General features: G+C 35.5%; 3 protein-coding genes across 6 annotated transcripts; all 3 read left to right on the forward strand.

Moving 5' to 3' along the window:
- The first annotated feature begins 6455 nt into the window (after nucleotides 1-6455).
- LOC103964688 (E3 ubiquitin-protein ligase RDUF1) lies at nucleotides 6456-7830 on the forward strand. The gene has a single exon (XM_009377647.3). It carries the CDS (start codon nucleotides 6525-6527, stop codon nucleotides 7623-7625), a length of 1101 nt encoding a protein of 366 aa, XP_009375922.2. The 5' UTR covers nucleotides 6456-6524; the 3' UTR covers nucleotides 7626-7830.
- Nucleotides 7831-13432: 5602 nt separating this feature from the next.
- Nucleotides 13433-17348, forward strand: LOC103964687 (E3 ubiquitin-protein ligase SDIR1). 4 transcript variants are annotated; one of them, XM_018651751.2, is made up of 10 exons: nucleotides 13433-13584; nucleotides 14782-14972; nucleotides 15138-15192; nucleotides 15281-15333; nucleotides 15448-15676; nucleotides 15781-15898; nucleotides 16059-16107; nucleotides 16225-16278; nucleotides 16578-16727; nucleotides 17079-17348. In XM_018651751.2, exons 2-10 carry the CDS (start codon nucleotides 14895-14897, stop codon nucleotides 17202-17204), a joined length of 912 nt encoding a protein of 303 aa, XP_018507267.2. In that variant the 5' UTR covers nucleotides 13433-13584; nucleotides 14782-14894; the 3' UTR covers nucleotides 17205-17348. The 4 variants fall into 4 exon arrangements, with proteins under 4 accessions (XP_018507267.2, XP_018507268.2, XP_048420455.1 ...); XM_018651752.2 differs by having other exon boundaries at nucleotides 14871-14972; XM_048564497.1 differs by lacking the exon at nucleotides 13433-13584 and adding an exon at nucleotides 13586-13714 and having other exon boundaries at nucleotides 14871-14972.
- Nucleotides 17349-18069: 721 nt separating this feature from the next.
- Nucleotides 18070-20443, forward strand: LOC103964686 (zinc transporter 2-like). The gene is made up of 2 exons (XM_009377642.3): nucleotides 18070-18772; nucleotides 19555-20443. The coding sequence occupies exons 1-2, from the start codon at nucleotides 18160-18162 to the stop codon at nucleotides 19944-19946; spliced, it is 1005 nt and encodes a 334-aa protein (XP_009375917.2). The 5' UTR covers nucleotides 18070-18159; the 3' UTR covers nucleotides 19947-20443.
- The last annotated feature ends 721 nt before the right edge of the window (nucleotides 20444-21164 follow it).

A 21164-nucleotide genomic window follows, 5' to 3' on the forward strand; every position in this document is an offset into this window, starting at 1 on the left:
TTTACACTTTTCACGCATGCAACCAAACAAATTGAAAATTATTCACCATTATTTTTATGGATGGAGACCAATAATATGCAAACAAGTCGGTGGCACCTAATAATGAATCCCTAGGGGGAAGTTCAATGTTTGGGGATTAATTTCAGTACCGTATTCTATACGACATGTTTTAAGTTCGATTTGTGACACTCGTGAATCATACAATGGTGGTCAGAAAGATGTTGAAATACTTCTATGAATTTTACCAGCCCTTCAAAATAGTAGATTGCTGCAGTGAAGCAACCAACTGATCCTCTTTTGGAAAAGGTGGTACCTAATGATGTTTCTTGGCTGATGTATTACCAACCTGTAGTAAATAACATTGTTGTACCTTTATCAACTTTCACGTTTTGTGGGATAGATTGCTCTTTGATTATTTTTTTATTATAATCAATATTACTATTCTCATTGTACTAAAAGGACGGGAGAATTTGATTCCGGAATATAGTGAGTTCCAATCCAGCACCTGCTCCAACTAAGTTTTTACGATGATTAGAGGATAAAATGGTGTTAGTATTAATATTAGTGGTTCTAAATCTTTACCCCTTAAAGAAGGGGAGCGTAATGGAGAACATGCATTCATAATCACTTTTCAAAGGGTCAATATCGTTACCCCACAAGATTAATGTACCATGATTAAATTACCATATTATTACCCTAATCCAACCAACAATATTATTGTACTTTTCCTAGTTTTCTTGCCCACAATAAGCTTATACTTCAACTCATATATTGGACTCACACCTATGAACATGTTACATATACTTGTTGTATCAACGCGCGCGATATCTCACAAATGAGAAATTTTTTAGTGTACTCGGACATATTGTCGTATAAGTATTGTTCTAAAAATTTCTGCCTAGCGCCGCCTAGGTGCTAGGCGGCGGCCAACACCCCTAGTAATCTTTAGACATTTGAAAATTAAGAGAGGATGACTAGCTCCCCTAAACCCGCGTAGGCGACCGTCTAACCCGCTTAAACCCTTCTAAGCACCCACTCAGGTCGCGACTCTCACTTAAACAAAAAATAAAGAACTTTCATTTTTCATTTTATTTTTTCAATAAATTGTGAGAAACTCGTTTAATACTTAGATGAACATTCATTATATGTTTGTTTCTTATGTTCGCAATATGTTCTAATACTTTATAATCTATACATCATTCTATTTTACAATTTATGTATCCCAATAAATTATCTATCTGTTTAAGTATAAGTAGACATTTATTCATATGTTATATAATAAATTTTAATTAAAATTAAAAAAAAAAACCGTCCAGGCCCCTGCCTAGACACCTAGGGGTTAGACTCATACCTGTCGTCCAACTAGCGTCTAACGTCTTTTAGAACCTTGTGTATAAGTAGAGAGTCATTAGGACATATAGTCTAAAATTAAGACATATTAACTATATCGTCCACTTATATTATTTTTTTTTGTAGTGTATCACCACCTCATGTAGTGTCATGTTCCAATCAAACAAGTACATGTGATTGGCTCAAAATATTACAGTAACGGTGTTTCTATACCATGTAAATCCTTCTCCAACTAATAAGACTATTTTATAGTTTATATTAAGTTGGACATCAGTACATGTATCACTATCTCCCCTACTTAAATCTCTCAGTCATCGTCTAAACAAACAATTAGATCGCTATCATCATTGTTAGCATCTAAACTTGTATTGTAACGCCACTAAGGTCACGTTATGGAACGTAACACTCTATTGCAACATGAACAAACTTGGGTATCACGTACATACCCTAAAGAGTAACAACATAAGAACATACCAATAATAAAATAAATATAAGAAGATTCTTATCTTAAGGAAACACACGTCTACATAATTACGAGTTTTGCTTCCAATTCGGGTTTGATGCTTTCTTTTTTAACAACTCAACATGAATTTTCAGTTGATTGATTTTTCATACTGACCTTGGGTGGCATGGCTGATTTGATAAAGAAAAAGAAAAGGCATTCGACACCCTTTATATACACAACGGGACATTGGGCATCAAGAAACAACACCTTGGAGTACAAGTAAATAAATGACATATGTAAGAAATAAAATGTTTGGCGAACAATGAATCCTATTAATTAATAATTCCCTAAAGTTATAAAATTGGTATTGATTCCAACCGAATGGTCCAAAGGGCTAAAGGGTCGAAATAAACCGAAAACCATCTCCAACCGAGGGCTAGGCCAAAGGGCTCGTGGAATCTGAAAGGGTCTCACAGAATCTAAAAGGGCCAAATGGCTGGCCAGAAAAAACATTAATCATGTCGATTATAACCGACATGAATGCTTAAAAAGAAATTTGAATCCAGCGACTAGCTGATGCCAGCTAGCCGTTGTGTTACCGTTGGATTCAAATATTTTAATATTATTTTTATTTAGGTTTTTTGGGCCCTTTTTTTTTTTTTTAATTCTCAAAAATTCTAATTTTTTTCCTATAAATACCTAAACCATTCATTCACCATTCCTCACAAAATTTTCACCATTCCTACACCATTTCAATTCGCATATTTTATTTCCTCTTTCAAAAATCTATCCTTCAATTTTTTCAATAATTTTCAAATGGCCTCGTCTGCAATGAAAGGTAGGGATTAGATCCGAAAAGAAGATGAAGCTCTTTGCAAGGCTTATAGATGGGTGTCGGAAGATAGTGTGAGGGGGAATTGTCAAACAAATGACGGTGTTTGGATTCGTGTGTCCAAAAAATACTTAGAGTTCTATGAAGGCACCACTCCGGTGAATATCCAAAACCACGAGAGTTGTTCTTCAAGATGGAAGAAACATCTTCAGCCAAGTTTGAATAAATGGCGTCAAGCATTGTTAGCTGCTGCAAGTAGACATGAAAGCGATGCTAATTACTACGACGAAGTAAGTGTTTTCACAATTTATTTTAAATATTTAATTATATAACATTTAATTTCATAAATTAATTTCCTTTAATTTTTTTCTAGGTACGCCAAGCGGAGGAATTGTATATGGAGAGCAGCTTAAAATCCTTTCAGTTTCACAGTTGTTGGGAAATTTGTAAAGGGTGGGTTTTATTTGAAGATCCACCACATAGAACTCCTATGCCAGTGTTCGGAACTGCATCCTCAGCTGCAGATATGGATGAAGATGGATCTCCTACCATTCAACAAACAAGGGTAGAAAATTCTTCTTCGGATGAAGGTTCCATACCTAGGGCTATGGGACGAAACAAGCCACGAAGGTTGAAGGAAAAAGGTAAGGCAAATGATGATTACACCGCTCAACATGAAGTGGCGGCCTCATTGCGATTAATGGCGGAGCAAAATGCCCTTGAGGCGGAAGAAAGGAAAAGTAGGCAGGAAGAACAGGCCAAACAAATACAAGAAGAGATGGATGATAAGAATATGGAAAGGAACACTTCAAATTACACTCCAATGATTAAGGCCTATTTGATAGGAAAAAAAACAAGAAATTATGGCCCGGCGACAATTGTTTACCTTTGACTATACTCCTACAATGGCGGATGATGAAGATGATGTTGATTATGGATATTAAATTTAAGTTGTTGTAGTTTTTAAATTCAAGTTAATGTTGTTTTTAAATTTAATTTGTAGTTTTTAAATTTAATTTATAGTTTTTAAATTTAATTCGTCGTTTTTAAATTTAAGTTGTAGTTTTTAAATTTAAGTTGTTGTTGGATTTGAATTTAAGTTGTTGTAATTTTTAAATTTAAATAATAAATTATGTTTAGCCCTTTGGCTCTCGGTTGGAGATGGAGGCAAATATGACCTTATACTATTCATTAAAATATTAATATCTTGAAGGACCAAAAGACTAAAACGAGCCCTCTGACCAGCCCTAGGTTGGAGATGACCTTAGGATGTCTTTCAAATTTCAATATGGAAATATCGTAGATTAAAAACCAATTGATAAAAAAAAATTCATGTTTTGAAAGGGTTTATATTCTAAATTTCTAAGGAACACTCACTAATAAACTTTTTTTTTTGTATGCAATGATATATACATACTAAAGGCTAGACATTTGGAGTAATCAGATAATGGACCGATCATAATAATCTAGTATCGAACTTATAATTTGTGAGAGCTGACCTTAAAACCTTAATTTTACAAATAAACAAGAATATCACTAGAATATATTACTAAGTAGCAATAATTGAACTTAATACAATAAAATTGATTTAACATCAAAGTACTTTTTTTTGTTACACGAGAATTTCGAATAAATCATGCGATCTATAAAATATAGTCTAAAAACACGGTATCTCTAACATTCTTCATTTTGATGTGAATAAATCCAACAGTGAGTAGAGTAGTACACACTGCACTTATGCAGATGGAACTGGAAGCAACTCAACACCTAATAAAAAATAATAATAAATAAAAATAAAAACAGGTCTGGACCGGGGGAGTGGGACCCAATATCATGGAGTCCACATATAGCGCTGTGGTCTTCGTAGACGAGTGAAGGCAATCAAGGCGACGCGCCTTTTCCTTGGGTTCGGAATCTTCTTGCCGAAAACCGGCGACAAATTCAAACTCGGTGTCCCCCCGTTTTGGGTCAACGTCTCGCACCTACGCGCCATCCCTCATTAATTTCTTGTTATTATTGTTCATATCTCAATTATCAAATTTAATCACATGCCTGTTAATTTCTCTTTTAAATTTACCGAGGGGCGTTTTTGGCAGCTTCCAAGAAACTTCCTAATCCAAATCAAACTACTAAAATTTTTATTTTCATATTTTTAATATTTTGTTTAAAGTACTCTTATTTTAGTTTTAACTAAAGAGAATATATTTATTTCCAACAAAAAAAAAATTATATTTTTTATAAAAGGGAATTCGATTAAAGTAATCGTGAAAAAACATGTTTGAAAATCGACTCCTATGAGTTCTTACCATTGGATGGATTCTCAAGAATTTAGTACAAAAACATTAAGCTTTGAATAAAAAACTAAAACCCCTAAATCAAAAAACAAAATATGCTAGAATTCTCATGATCGACTTTTCTAATGGAAGGATATAGGGAAAAATAAGTGTTGAAACAAAATCTTGATATCTTTTTATTTATTTATTTTTTTAAGAATTACAACATTTATTAAAACAACTTAAACAGTACATTAGCTAAAGATATTTGTTCTTGACAGGAAATCTAACATAACTGTAAAAGCACAAGCCACAAATGAATAAACTAACAACTAAAAAAATCTATAACACCAAAATCTAGCATAACCCACACCCAAGTCCACATTTATAGCCCAAAATAACCAAAACTATCAATGACCCCTAAATCGTAACTAACACTACGAATGGAAGGCGCGCCACAATTCAACCCACCTCATCTAGCCATGAAGAACCTATACACTAAATGGAGGATCTGGAAAAGAATCAATCTCCAATGTCCAAATGAGCATAATAGCAGAAAAGCGCAGGCATAATAGTGATTACTATGAGTCGTCATCAGATAAAGTTGGCAAATAATAAATGGACAATTCACATTTTCCTTCAAATTAGATATAGAAATTAAGTTAGAGAAAACGAAAACATTTAGAGAAGGCGGACTTGAGGAATGATTTGAGAGAGGGATGAGCCAAATAGAAGTGATTGGGTATTGAAAATTGAGTATAGCTCAGACTACGTCGTCAAAAGTGACTTATTATTTACTATTACAAAACATAGAAACGATGAAAGGGAGGAGGGAGGACATTCCTCCTTCCCTCTCCCTATGGAGGCTTTGTTCTTTTCTCTAGGGTTTGTTACTTGCACCGGGTCTCAAGTTCAGTTCTCCAATATTTATCGCTTGTTATATGTTATTTCCACTAAAAAATGATCATTGTGGACAATATTTTTGCCATTTATTTCCAATAATAACTTTGAAAAAATTTAGAATAAAAGTACAACAAATATGCCGAAATAACTATTTAGGAATGCTAATAAAACCCTTCTTGTTGTAGCCTATTTTATTGAAAGAAGAGAGATGTGCGGTAAAAAGAAAGAGAGAGTTGAGGAATTTGTGTGACGTGTGTTTCCCAACACTTGTGCAAGGAATACAATCATAAAGAAATAAGATCTTCTAGTATCCTAATACAATTTACTAATAATTTACACAAGCACATCTAAATACCATTTACTAATAATTTGCTAGAATTTATGCCACAACATTTTTAAAATTTTAGGTAACTCATATGCTTTTCTTACCAATATGGAAAAATCATTCTTGTCTTAAAAAAAAAAAAAAAAAAAAAAAAATCCTCCAAAAAGTTTACTGACATTTACTCTTAATTATTGACTTAAATCCCAAATTATGTGTTTTATTCACTTGATCATTGAAGTGACACCACGCGCCACGCTACGAACCCTGTTTCGTCCTTTTCCCCCTTCCACGCGTGCCTCAATAAAATGCTCTTCTTCTTCCTCCTCCACTCCTCATTTCACATTCGCCCTCTCTAAAACTCTTTCTCTCTCTTCCCCTTCAGATCTCTAAACCTCCATGGCCATGCCATCGCCGCCGCCGACGACGTCGTATTGGTGCTACAGATGCACTCGCTTCGTCCGAGTGTTTGCCCTGGACTCCGCCCTCTCGTGCCCCCACTGCGAAACCGGCTTCCTCGAGGAGATCGAGACGATGCCCCAGCCGCTACCACCGCCAAACTATCTCCGCCGTAGATTCCCGTCATCCCACCGCCACGATGATGAACCGGGTCAAAACCCGACTCCGGCCTCTCGCCGGGTCCGACGAGCATCCGGCGAACGGTCGTCACCTTTTAACCCGGTCATCGTTCTACGTGGCACTGAAGCCAATACCGATTCCAACTCATTCGAACTATACTACGACGACGCCACCGGGTCGGGGCTCCGTCCCCTCCCGCCCACCATGTCCGAGTTTTTAATGGGCTCGGGATTCGACCGTTTACTCGACCAGCTTTCCCAGATCGAAATCACCGGTTTGGGCCGACCCGAAAACCCGCCCGCGTCTAAATCCGCCGTGGAATCTATGCCCGTTATTCAAATCGCTGAAACTCACGTCGTTTCGGATTCGCACTGCGCCGTCTGCAAAGAAGCATTCGAACTAGGGTCGGAGGCCCGGGAAATGCCGTGCAAGCACATATACCACCCGGATTGCATCCTCCCCTGGCTCTCGATGCGAAACTCCTGCCCGGTATGCCGGCACGAGCTGCCCGCTGACCAAAACAATCGTAATTCGGATCCGGGTCTCGAGGAAGAGGCCATGGGGTTGACAATCTGGAGATTACCTGGCGGCGGTTTCGCCGTGGGGAGGTTTTCCGGCGGCAGAAGACCCGGCGAGAGGGAATTACCGGTTGTGTACACGGAAATGGACGGCGGGTTCAATGGAAACGGCGCTCCGAGAAGGGTACTATGGGCATCGAGGAGTAGAGGGAGCGAAAGGGTTGGGATTCGGAGGGCTTTTCGTAATATAGCTTCGTTCTGGGGGCGATTACGTTCCAATTCATCGTCTTCGAGGTCCGGTTCGGAATCTGAACCCGGGTCGGGTTTGACTAGAAGTCAGTCAAGTTCGGTGTTTGGGCGGTTCGTAAACCGGCGTGGCAGGGCGTGGGTGTTGGATGATTAGGAAGACCACAGTTTTGGCCTTTTCTTTTCTTTTCTTTTCTTTTTTTTGTTTATTAATTTATTGAAATATTCATCACTGTAAATACTTTTATTATTATAACATTGAGTTTCGAAGAATTTTCAAATTTGCCGGTTTGGGCAAAATTGGCTCAATTTGTAGCAAAACATCTTGATTTTGCATATTATGAAGAATTGGCTTTGTAGCATTTATAGAATTTGAAATTTGAAATCTTAGGTATTATTATGTCGTACGAACACATATGACATATGTATTCTACTCGAGCAGAACTTTGCTCTTTTAACGATTTATACCGTTCTCATTTATCGTAGTGTTTGTCTGGTGTAATGTTCCTATAGTGTTCATATGTCGTAACATTAATTGTTTCTACGTTGCGGTTGATTGAGTTTCTATAAGTGTAGACACGTAGTTTGATACGCGGTCATCAAGTTATCAAATTGTTGATATTTTTAATACTATCAACTTATTAGCTGTCAATAGAATAATTGGTTATACTATATGTTAGTAGACTCCTAGTACCAACTGCATGGGTTGGTTTCACTTTGGTTTCCATTAAGTGAATGTGGATTAGTTGTGGGGTCAAACACTACGTCAAACTTAATAATCTATTTTTCAAGTTGCACTTCATAGATAATATTTGCAAAAGATTAGTCAAATCGAAAATATTTGAAGCATCTAATTAAGTTCAAAGAAACTGATGAAAACTCTGTTCAAAGAAACCTTGGAATTTCATCGTGACAATTAACTAGACAAATAATTTCGAATTGAATTGAATTTTGTAAAAATGATCTACGAATCAAAATTTACGAAATAAACGATTTAAATTATTGCAAATTTGACGCGGAATGAACGCCATAACTAATCCTCGTTTTAGTAGACTAATAGTACCAAGTGAATGGGATGATCCAAAATTTGGCCATTGTGGCTGGAAAGCACCAAACTATGGAATTGTTGGTGGTGGTAGTGTGCAGTCTGCATATATCTTTATTTTTTGTGTGTGAAATATGCCACTTGTAATAAAGCTGTACTGGCTCAAATAATTGAGCTATCTACAGTGCCATATCTCGTGAGTTGTGCCTTCATTTTTTGTGTGAAACGTTCATTCATTTTTCTTCACCGTTTCCTGTGGCCTACCTTAGCTGGCTGATTGGCAACAACGTGCCCCACTCGCTTGTAGGAGAGCTCTTGCATTATTAAATGGGATAATTTCTTCTTCAATTCAAACTTTCGTGACTCGTCACCTCATAATTAGATAAAATTCTTGTTATATTGTATTTTGTTGCTCTTTCATTGTATCGTTTCACATGCGTATCACATGTTAATTACGTGATTAGTATATTGAACGAGAGTTTTGGACGATGAGTGTCCTTAGATGAATTTTCGACTAGAACTCAAATTTTGGACATAAATCTTAAGGGGTATGCTATCTACACATCATTTTTTTACTTCTTATACATTTTTTATTAATTTCTGTTTATTGATCTTCTTCAATTCAACGGATCCAACAGCCGAAAATAAAAAAAAATGTATGAGAAATAAAAAATAATGTGTGTATATTACATCCCAAATCTTAAAAATAAGAGGCCTTTTGATCCAAGCTCGTGTATGGGTCGAACAACGCTCAGAGCTCTGTCCCACACCTTAGCTAGTCTCGTCCAATACTCAAAGTCTAGTTCGGTACTATCTAGACGGCCTACCAAACGAGGAACGTCTATATATATGTACACATATACAGGTCAAAGAGATTGCCAATTTTTTTTGGGTGAAAATGATGATTAGTTGTGGGACCTACTCTACATCAAACATTCTACGATATGAACCATCGATTTTTTAAGATGCATTTTATTGATAATCCTTGCAAAATAGCCAATTCGGAAACGTTTGAGATATCTAATTGAATAAAATGAAATTGACGAACATTATGTTCTAAAAAACATTGAAATTTCATCATGACAATCAAGTGGATAAATGGTTTCGAATTGAATTAGATTTTTGTAAGGATAATCTATGTAGGAAGATTCAAAAAGCAAACAGTTTGTATCGTTGAATATCGATGTATAACAGGCTTCACAACTAACCTCCATTGCCAAAAAAAAAAAAAAAAAATCTCTTTGGATAACAGCTCTATAATACATATATACATATATATATATATGTTAATATATATGCATGCATGTAATGTATTGTCTGGCAATGCAATAGAATATTAGAACAAGGAAGCATTCGTTGAAGTGATTACTGAGTCAAAGTAAAAATATATGTCTAATTCAACGAAGTTTACTACATATGCCCTTGTAGACTTTGGATTTGATTTGTTCTGCAAACAAAAGATACGTGATCATATCTTCCTTCATCACATCTAATTAAACTAAGTAAAATATTATTAGTAAAAGTAATGTTGAGCACCTTCCATTTGGTTGGTCAAAAGTGCAAGTCTTTTCTTTCCTGCTAAGCTACTTGGTCAGACCTTACTACTCATTGGGTGGATATCTTGTTCAGTTTAAGTTCTAGGGCATAAAGATATAAATTTCATAACAAATAAATAAACAGTTGTCTGAAAAGAGGGATTCGTAGCTTGGTTGCTTAGAAGTATCGTTTCCTGCATCCGAGATTTTGAGTTTAAATCCTCATTTTTCATATTGCTTTGTATTAAGTAAAGTAAAAAAGTGGCATTTTAGTCAAAATGGTTTACGAGTTTGACATAACTTCTTACTTTGGTCGTTGAGATTTGAAATCAATATAACTGGTCTCTAAGTTTGTATATTGTCAATCATTTTAGTCATTCCATGAAAAATCTTTGTTAAATAAGGACCAAAATATAATAAACAATGAGCCAAAATAGTTTGACAAAAATTGAGGATATTCTTTGTCATTTTATCCTTATTTAACAGAGAGTTGTTTGTCAATTTTAAATCTTAGAAACCAAAATGAAGAGTTTTAATCTCATGGACCTATTTAGCTAAAAAACCTAAAACAATTTAAAAAGTTTGAACTATGACTTACTTATGCCAAAGTGGTGGCGGTATTCCAAATTACTAACAAAATGTCACATGTTTTATCTTTTCAATTAATTGTGCGGATTTGCTAAAGGGACTCAGGTGGCAGGTGGTGAGTATGGCTTATAAGGGGCAGTTGGCAACAATGGTTTCAGCTGATCAAGAACCAGCTCATAGTTTCACCAAAACACATATTTTCTGATCGTTCAAATGCTTAATGTCAAATGACCCGATTAAAAATGAGTTTAATAAACTAATAGAAGCACTTTCAAATCGAACAAGGAAGCACTAATCAACAATCGAGACTAATCTAATCCAAAACTAATACTAATCAACGATGCTAACTGGTGTTTTATTACTCAACTTCCTAAATCTGAAAGCTCCCTCCACTTTGACCACCTGGTACGTAATTAGTATTTCCAATTATCTTTTGGGATGTGGTATTCATACACCTTATTTTACTTCTCACATACCCCTTGATAATTTATGTTCGTTGATCTTCTTCAATTCATCCGATTCGACGGCTGAAAATTAAAAAGGTATGTGAGAAGTAAAATGAGGTGTGTCGATATCACATCCCTATCTTTTTATGTTATGGACATTAGAATAATATATATATATATATATTATTTTTGGTATTTATGTGTATTATTCAATATTGTAGTGGCTATTTGGAGGGAGAAATTTTTCAGTGTGATCGGCACACGAGGTGGTACACCACATGTCACAATACAAATGGTGGGATATGCGTGTTAAAAAGTTAATAACTTAAAAAATAAAATTTCCCACCACTTACATAAAAACACATGATATATTATTTGTGTTCTCGTTACAATTAAAAATTTCTCATTTGGAGGATGATTGCTTGATTGTCAATAAAGTAATCTGCGTGACTTTGCTTGTTTGACAAGAAAGAAATATGTGGGGATTCTGTGCTTGTGTTATCTCATTGCAAACTCAAACCAAGTGTTATCAATTATTTCAAATAAATAAAATTTTAATTTGATCAACAATGTCAATGAAGCAATTTAATATGAAAAAGTTTGGAGAGAGAATATCTTGAAAACTAATCGGATTGAGTATTGATAGTGTATTTCATCGCGATGTTGCCAAACAAATTCTCAGTGTTCGTTAAAGTCACATGAAATGTCGATGCCTTGTTGCTTTGGTCATTGGCTATTATGTCAGTGCCGCGGTAGGTGGTTCCAAGGCCGACTTCTATCACCGGAGACTTGCCCTTGGCAGCCATTGTAGAAAGCTTAAGCACAAAGCCAAAGAGAGAGTGATACGGTATGTGCGCAGAGCGAAAGGAGAGAGAAAATTGGAGAGAGTGGACTAATTATTTCAATGGAATTTCTAGAGTCAACATGATCCTTTTCGAATCATCTTTGTGAGGATTTTGGAAATTCGTGAATTATGTTCATTCATCGTACATTTTACAGTTATTTTTCGTCAGGTATTGTTTGTGTTCAATTTTAAATAAAAGAATTTAAAATGATTTTTGACCGCATGATGTACGATGAAATGACACGACTTATAGATCCACGAGATCATCACAAAGAGGATCCGGATTCTTTCTAGACCAAGTATAAAGAAAGGGATCCTCTATAGATCATTTCCATCAAATCCTACCAATCAACAAATCTGGGCCCTTAAAATTTGATTCAACTGTTAAAGTTATTATATTTTTAGAGAGACCCTTGTTTTTAGCTGTTAGATCAAATTTTAAGGGCTCGAATTTGTTAATTAGTAGAATTTGGTGGAAGGGATCTGAAGATGATTCATTTCCCAAGTATAAGGAAGAGTATTGGCAGCAAAGTCATCATCATTCCAAATTAGAATTTGACACATATCTACTTTCTTATTTTTATATTTTTTGGTAGACATTCTTTTTCTAATAAATATTTTTCTTCTACATATCAAACGCATGCTACAAACCCTTGAAGATTAATTAAAAGAGTGCTGACAAAAAAATAATTAAAAGAGTTTTAGAGGTGAGAGGTTTTTTTTTAATTTATAATTTTTTTATAAAAAATGAAAAAAAAAAACACAAATTTACCATGATGAATAGAGTTTTCCTGCTCTCAATAAAAAATACTTGTGAAAAAAGGATATATGCACATAGAAAGTAGCGCTAATTACATTTATACCCTCAAGATTTGTGGTGATTTTTAAAATGGATCGTGAGGTTTCAAATTTCTCACATTGACTCTTAAAGTCTTGAAATTGAATCAATTTACACAATTTGGATGTTTGAATGTCTAAATATTCATTAAGTTGATGAGTATTTTAGTCAATGTGGCACTAATGATACATCAAAGGGAAATATCATGTTGAGTATCAAATATTACAATTGTTTTTTTCGGTCAACTTTCGTTTATGAAATTTGAGTTTGAAATCTCTTTCGTAAAACATAGACTAATGTTGAATTCTAAAGCGCAATTTAATAACTGCTTTGCTTTTAGTTAAAAATAAATAAAAAATAAAAAATTAAAAAAAATAATTAAAAAAACCATAAGTTTATCCAAAATATATTTTTTGATGTCACTATTGACTTGTACCAAACTAAACAAATATTTACTTTCTTGTCCCATATTTTTATTGGAAAAAGGATTTGCACTGTTCTTTTTATTTTGCCAGTTCACTGGTCCGACGTGGCAGATCAAGATCCTACGGCGTCGGAGCAACCCTCGCATGCTCACGAAGTCGTGACAGCGGTTGGATCAAAAGCAAGCTGACGTGTCAGCCTCTAGACCCTTCCCCAAACTTAGAGAAATTACTATTATTTTCACTAATATAATTTTCCTCCCCAAGAAAATAAAAAATTGGAAATAAAGCGACTGTTGGGACAAGAAGGGTGTTCGTTTCTCTATCTCTTTCGTTCCCTCCACTTCTCCATATCAATCTCCGCTGCACTCCACCTCTCTGCATTCCGCTTCACACCTGTGAGTCCCTTTCCCTTGAATTTTCTGTTTGTTTCTCGAGAAAATTTGATGAAAATTGTACTAGCTTATGCATTTTCCGCACAGTTCCACACTCTCCCTCTGTAGCTCTAATCTTCCAGAAAAATCGGAGGTTAATCTTAACATCTTCAGTTTTAAATTGCATGATCGGTTACAATTTGTATAATTTGTTAGATCTCTGTTTATATTTGCCACATATATTTATAATGTAGGGTGCAGGGGATAAGTAGGTACAGCAATGTGAAATTAGTAAGCTCATGGATGATTTGCAACAATGGAGGGCTTAATTAGTTGTTGATTTTGTTACGGAAAATAATAAAAGGGAAAAATGTTGATGATTTGTTGAGAAAATATTAGTGATGATCACAGTTTGGTGTCATTTAGGAGGCTTTAGAAAGTTCTTTCATTCCTCTTAATTTTTGGTAACTGAGTTAGCGAGTAATTTAGTGGCGTGTTTCGAAGAAATTTGTGAACTTGGCTGCGTTGCTTTAACAGTTTATTTCCATTTCTTTGATTTTCAAATGCATTAAGGGCAATTTTTTTGGGGGAATATATTGAAGAGGGAATTCTTACAAAATCTTCAATGAAAGATAGAACTTTTTCAGTTCAGGGACGCTAAACGGACAATAAAGCAACACTAAAACGTGTTTTATTGCCTGTTAAGTGCCCATTTAGTAAAATAGTTCTATATTTTATAGAGGATCTGTAAAATGTTCTATGCAGTTTACCCAATTGTTTTCACCTTACATAATGGGAATCACATTATGAGCCGAATAAAAAAAGAGTGGAATTGAAATCTTAGTTATACGATTTCAGTCTTGCATTCAAAGGAACTGGACCTTTGTGAATTTGTGGTGGAAGTAGGGTTGGATTTTATAAGTTTGATAGGCTACTTGTAGGGACGGAATGTGAGCTGTAACTGTGAGGTTGTATTTAGCGATGAACCTGCATCATCCATGTGATACAGGATATCGAGATTTTGTACTCAGCTTTTTTTCCTTTTAAATGCAAAATTGTTTGCGGCAAACTTTTCCAGGTGGGAAGCTATTTTTAGGTACTTGTTTAAATGAAAATATGATTTGTTTTGGACAAAATTTGCCGAGGCATGTCAACATTTCCTCTACTTCACCATTAAGTTTTGTTTGTGTAGTAACCGATTTACTATGGAACTTTTTGCAGGCGTTACAAGTTTGAAAGATATACGAATTGTAATAGTTGGATACTTGAGTGCTTCCCCATACTTATCTTTATACTAATTTCTTGAGTAGGGGAATTCGTGAACTTTTGCAACCATGAGTTTTGTTTTCCGAGGGACTAGAGCAGATATTGAAAGTGGCTTTCCAGGACATATTCCTGAACGACCAGCAATGGTATGAGCATTAACGAACATGTAAAAAAAAATGTGTTGCGCTTTAGTATACATATCTATTTTGCATCCTGGTCATTTATAACTCATAGATGTCTGTTGATTATGAAATGGAAACATAAATGTCATTAAGCTCTCTTAACACTTAATTCCTTTTTTTTTTTTCCAGCGTATACATGCAGCGCGACCAGTTAATATGAATTCACTGGCATTTCTTGTCACGGGTAATGCATTTGTTTCTGGATTTTTGTTCATTGCATGCTGTGTACTAGAGCATAATTGTAATCCATAAGTTGCCTGTTTTCTCAACAGTTATACTGCTATTCATGATATTAAACTCTCACCAGATGTCTCCGAACTTTCTGGTATGTTTTCACTGAGTATCCAATGTAAGCATACTGGTGATTCACTTTAGCAATTTGGGAACATAAGACATATGATAATTAGAAGTAGGTCATCCTCTGTATCTATGGATGCAGCTGTGGCTAGTTGTGGGTGTCTTTTTGATGGCCACAACCCTGAGGATGTTTGCAACTTGTCAGCAACTTCAAGCCCAAGCCCGATCACATGCTGCAGCTGCAAGTGGCATGCTCAGTCATACGGAACTGCGACTGCACATGCCACCTTCAATAGCTTTTGCAACCAGAGGACGATTACAAGGACTAAGCCTCCAGCTGGCACTGCTTGACCGTGAGTTTGATGATCTAGGTACCGTCTTTCTGTCAAAATGTACTTTTAGGATAAGTTTTGTCATCAGTGTGGCTCACTCTTTGAAGTTAAGTTGATATATTGTTCTATACATTCTATTGCAGATTATGATACTTTGAGGGCTCTGGATTCTGATAATGCCTCAACAGCAACTTCAATGAGCGAGGAGGAGATTAATGCTTTACCCGTCCACAAGCACAAAGTCACTGGCCCAGAGAACGTGTAAGATGGGAAAAAAAAAAACACTTGCATCACTTACTAGAAAACAAAAGTTAAATATTTGCAACTCTTTCATCCATATTAGTATATACCAAATAGAATGTTCTCTCTAACTTTACTGAATGTGGCATTTTTGATAAGATGTTTTTATTTTTTATTTTAGTGATTGCTCGTCCCTGCAACAGGCATCATCATCTTCAGCTCCAGTTGAGGTATTCTCTTGGAATCCTTCCTATGTTTGGTTCCCTATTTAATAAACATTGCCCGTTGGTTGTTACTTTTTCATAAATTTAAACAGCTATATTTGGTTCCATTTTTTCAATACTCAGGCCTCTTTCGGTGCCAAGGAAATGGATGCTGACTCCATTTTCTCCAAGTTGAGGGTAGAACACATTAGTCATGAAAGTTGGCATCCATTTCTCCTTCAATGTTGTTATCAAATCCATTCCAATCCAATCCTAGATATCAAACGAGGCCTCAGTGTACAGAATGTGATGGCTAAACATTGTGTAATCTGTGATGGCTGGCTTGGATAGCTTAGACTGTTTACTTTTGTATAATTTTCTAGCAGTTGCATCTCTTGCTGTGGCCTTTCTTTCTTCCCAAATGCTTTGTGCACCTTGTCATTGTTATGCATACTTCATGTGGATAGCTTTCAATTTCTTAATTCCATTTTTTCCAGCTGACAAAGCAAGACGGGTGCATGAAGGAGCAAGACTCCAAAAGGATGGACGGGAGCATGAAGGATTTAGAAAATGAGCTGACATGCAGCATTTGCTTGGAGCAAGTTAACAGAGGGGACCTAGTTCGTAGCTTGCCATGTTTGCATCAGGTACACCGTTTGCTTACTGGTATTAACGATATGTCACAAACATTCTCTGAGTCTTAATTTTTGTATAATTACCACAATTTGTTGGATGATGCTGAATTACTTGATGTCTCACAGTACACAATCTCGGAATTTACCCCCATCAATTTGTGTTTATAATCATTATCATTAGCAGTACATAATGTAATTCGATTTATTTTCTCGTACACATTTTCTTCCATCCTCCCTCTACTACAATAAAATCTCTCACCAAATGTTAATACTGGTTTTCCTGACGCGGTTTTTAGGGCCCGTTCGACCACTTTGTTATTTGGTTTATATGTTCTAATTTGAACCTATCATTTCCTTTTGCAGTTCCATGCTAACTGCATAGATCCTTGGCTCCGGCAGCAAGGCACATGCCCTGTGTGTAAATTTAGAGCTGGGTCAACATGGCAGGAGAGCCGGGAGAGTGAATCGGACGGTTCGGACACGGTATAACCGTCTGATGAGCCATATACAAATCTGTATAGTAAACCTACCAACATAATTTCGTAATTTGCAAAATAATGACATTATCTGCATCACTTGGAGATAATCAGTATGTTTGAGTTCAGGAAATGTAAAACCTCCTTTAATTTTGAATTATTTGACTCATGATGTGTGTGTGTGTATCGTGCGGAATGTGATATCGACGGCGGGATATGTGACGTGCCATATATTATTATAGGAATCAAGTCTACCACTATTATTTTAAAGTTCATCATACTACTGGATATTGCCCTTTTTTTTTTTTTTTTTTTGTCTTCATCTAGCATCACTCATCATCTCATGATTTGACGTGGTACTTTCCTTTTAATAGAATAGAACAGGGATTTTCAAGTATACTCCAGGGTTTTGAAGACATTGAGTTAAATCTCTAATTAAAGATACAATGATTAAGGTCTAACGATTAAAAACTCGAGAGTATCAATACCATGTTTGTTCTTTTGCACCTAGCACCACTCATTATCTCATTATCTCATGATTTGATGAGTCAGGTACGTAGTGCTTTTCATTTTACCAGGTAGAATAGGGATTTTTTAGTAAACTTAAGGCTATTCATTATTTTGGAGTTTTAACCGTTAGATATTTGTTAAAAAAAAAAAAAATACAATAATCAAGATATAATGATTAAATATTTTGGCATATACTATATTCCGTAGCACAACAGAATTTTTGGATAGAATATTGGAATATAGCTTCTATGTCGAACTATATAAGCTAGTGTAGTACATCAAGGCTATACGATCTTGGAAAGTCAAATTGTACTACAATTTGAGAATAAAATGGGACCAAGATTTAGCTGGACAGGTTGTGTTTAATTTATTATTTTTAGACCATATAAACAACTACAAGTCTTCATGTAACTTACCACGCAAGGCATTGGTTTGAGAGAGGAACTTCATACTCATCAATGGCTTCCATTCCTTTCGTTAAGTCAACCTTTCTTTTAGCATCTGTGCTCCTCTTATCCCTGCAACCATTCCTAGTCAACGGTCATGGCGGCAGCACCCATGATGATAGCGGCGGACATGAAGTTGATCTGCATACGAAAGGCTTGGTTTTGGTGAAAGTATGGTGCTTGATTATTCTACTGGTGAGCACTTTCGCCGGTGGCATCTCCCCCTACTTTTATCGATGGAACGAAAGCTTTCTTCTCATGGGGACGCAATTCGCTGGTGGGGTTTTTCTTGGTACCTCTTTGATGCACTTCTTGAGTGACTCAGATGCGACATTTCGTGACCTTACCACGAAAACATACCCTTTCGCATTCATGCTAGCGTCGGCTGGTTATCTGCTAACCATGCTTGGAGATTGCATCGTGCAGTTTGTCACGAGGTCGGGTGAAAGAGAAGCTAGAGTGGAAGTGGAGGAGGGAAGGACTGCTGCACTGCATGATCATAAGGAAGATGGAGAGGACGACAACCCAGTTTTCTTGAAGACATCGTCTTTCGGAGACACCATACTTCTCATCCTTGCGCTGTGTTTTCATTCAGTTTTTGAGGGCATTGCTGTTGGAGTTGCAGGTACTTAATTGAAATATTGTTGAGTTTTATTAACTCATATATATGTATATTATTCGTATATATCTACCACTCATCATCTTTCATGGTAATTTTAATCCATACAAATATGAGAAAATGATTAATTTCAGTTAATTGTTCCTTATATTCTCAATTTTGTTTTTCAAGTAATTAACAAGTCTTTATACTTTAATTCAGCGATCCTTATGTTTCTCAAAGAGGAAAATAAGAATAAACCAGTCTTATCTAGTTAAAATCACTTTTAAAGAATCGATTTGTAGGATAAATAACTGACAATTTCATCTCGTAAACTAACGATAAAATTTGTCACTAATTGTAACAAGCAAGGACCTAACTGAAAAATTGAAACTGCAGGACTCATATGAACCCAAGTGAAACAACAAATCCAAACATACATAGAACGCTCAAGTGCTAACTAATTAGTAACTTAATACGTCTCTAAACATTGAGAATGAATTGCAGTATGCATATCTATGCATGTATGCATGGAGCTTGGTTCTTGAAGGTATATTTGTAGCTGTAAATTGATCAGGAAACATTTAAATGGCACTTCTGATCGTTTGAAGGACGCACTAAATCAGCTAAAAAGCTCGCGGTCAATGTTTAGTGTTTTTTTATTTTAGCGAGAGCTAAACCCTAATCTCTAAGTTCCCAAATCCAACTCGAGCTATACCCTAAAGTAAAAACCGTTGTTGTAACTGACATCCACTAAAGATCCTACGAGGATTCGGAATCTGAACGCTCATTTACTTTGTCTATCGCAGATACAAAGTCAGATGCATGGAGGAACCTATGGACAATATCACTACACAAGATTTTTGCAGCCATTGCTATGGGGATTGCACTACTGAGGATGCTACCTAAAAGAGCATTCTTAGTAACTGCAGCTTATTCTTTTGCTTTTGCTGTTTCTAGTCCCATTGGAGTAGGCATCGGCATTGCCATCAACGCCACAACTCAAGGACATGTAGCTGATTGGATATATGCCATTTCAATGGGACTTGCTTGTGGAGTTTTCATCTATGTTGCAATCAACCATCTCATTGCCAAAGGGTTTAAACCACAAGCTAAATGCTACTTCGACACTCCAGCTTTCAAGTTCGTTGCTGTGCTTCTTGGAGTGGGAGTCATAGCAATTGTTATGATCTGGGATTAATGAACTAATTTTCTTTTTGATAGAACGATACTGAGGCAGCTGGGTGGCTAAGCCTTGGGTCAACAATAAATTGGTATTGAACTTGTCATTCATGAGACTCGAACTTAAGGGTCTCTCATCTACCAGTGGAAATAAATACCACTAAACCGCATGATTAATAAACTAAAAAATTATAAAAATTGTAATTATCTTGTAGCTGTTTTTTTTTTTTTTTTTTTTTGTTTTTTTGTTTTTTTGTTTTTGTTTTTGTTTTTGTTTTTGTTTTGTTTTGTTTTTGTTTTTGTTTTTGTTTTTGTTTTTGGGGTCAGTGATTCTTGTATCTGGTTAAAAATAAGAATGTGTTAGAATGTAATGTAGAACTTGGACATTGGTTATTCCATTTTTTTTTTATTTAATTTTTTTAATTTTAATTTTATCATTTTCTGTGAAAGGTTTTTGATCATGTAATCAATACCAAATCCAGTAATCTTTAATAAATGTCCTAAAAGTTCATGTTTGTTGGTTATCCTATATTAGATAAGTACTTCTGGTACCCAGATTTTTATTCGTCCCCTTTTATTGCACAATTAATGAACGTAGTTTATTTTCTTTTGTGTTTATTAGTTACTACCCTAACTAATAAAATTAATCTACAAAACCCTAAAAGTAAGATTAATCATCAAAATGTTTATTTAATCTAGGAGTATCCAAGCTCCATTTTGTTTGATACGGTACTCTGCTCAAACTCATAAACGGATAAACAAAAATGAACAAGAAAGGAATAATCCACATCCGGATCTCCACCTATTCCGCACTTAAACAAAGAGTTCGACTAATGAGGTTCGAAAATTCAAGTTGACTTTCGGCTTACGGAAATTTGAAAGATGTAAATTCGCGAGTTTGGATCCACATTCTAATTCATATTTTGAATGATAATTTAGATTTCCTAATCCATAAATTGTTATTTTTGACCAAAAAAAAAAAAAAATCATAAATTGCTACTGAAAATAAACAAATATAGGACATGGAGTGAAAATGAAACCATTATTTTGTAATTACCACATGCCTCTTTTAGAGTTAAACATCTGGAGTTCTATGTGAGAGGATATGCAAAGCAAATAGGGATTATTGGATTTACTGCTTCTTCCATCGAATGACTTTAATTAAGAGACGCGTTAAACCATTTTTCAGGATTTCTCTTGTTCCCTTCTTTAACCACACCATAAGAACTTGTGTCCC

This window comes from the organism of the source record quoted next, unplaced genomic scaffold, assembly GCF_019419815.1.
Source record: "Pyrus x bretschneideri cultivar Hongxiangsu unplaced genomic scaffold, Pyrus_bretschneideri_v1 Contig39, whole genome shotgun sequence".
Classification (NCBI taxonomy): domain Eukaryota; kingdom Viridiplantae; phylum Streptophyta; class Magnoliopsida; order Rosales; family Rosaceae; genus Pyrus; species Pyrus x bretschneideri.

What these genes read in the sequence shown, in the direction of transcription:
- LOC103964688 (XM_009377647.3), top strand. Translation starts at nt 6,525, where the DNA reads ATGGCCATGCCATCGCCGCCGCCGACGACGTCGTATTGGTGCTACAGA.
- LOC103964687 (XM_018651751.2), top strand. Translation starts at nt 14,895, where the DNA reads ATGAGTTTTGTTTTCCGAGGGACTAGAGCAGATATTGAAAGTGGCTTT. An exon ending in TTCCTGAACGACCAGCAATG is followed by an intron (nt 14,973 to 15,137) that starts GTATGAGCATTA and finishes TTTTTTTTCCAG; the next exon opens with CGTATACATGCAGCGCGACC. An exon ending in ACTGGCATTTCTTGTCACGG is followed by an intron (nt 15,193 to 15,280) that starts GTAATGCATTTG and finishes TTTTCTCAACAG; the next exon opens with TTATACTGCTATTCATGATA.
- LOC103964686 (XM_009377642.3), top strand. Translation starts at nt 18,160, where the DNA reads ATGGCTTCCATTCCTTTCGTTAAGTCAACCTTTCTTTTAGCATCTGTG. An exon ending in CATTGCTGTTGGAGTTGCAG is followed by an intron (nt 18,773 to 19,554) that starts GTACTTAATTGA and finishes TGTCTATCGCAG; the next exon opens with ATACAAAGTCAGATGCATGG.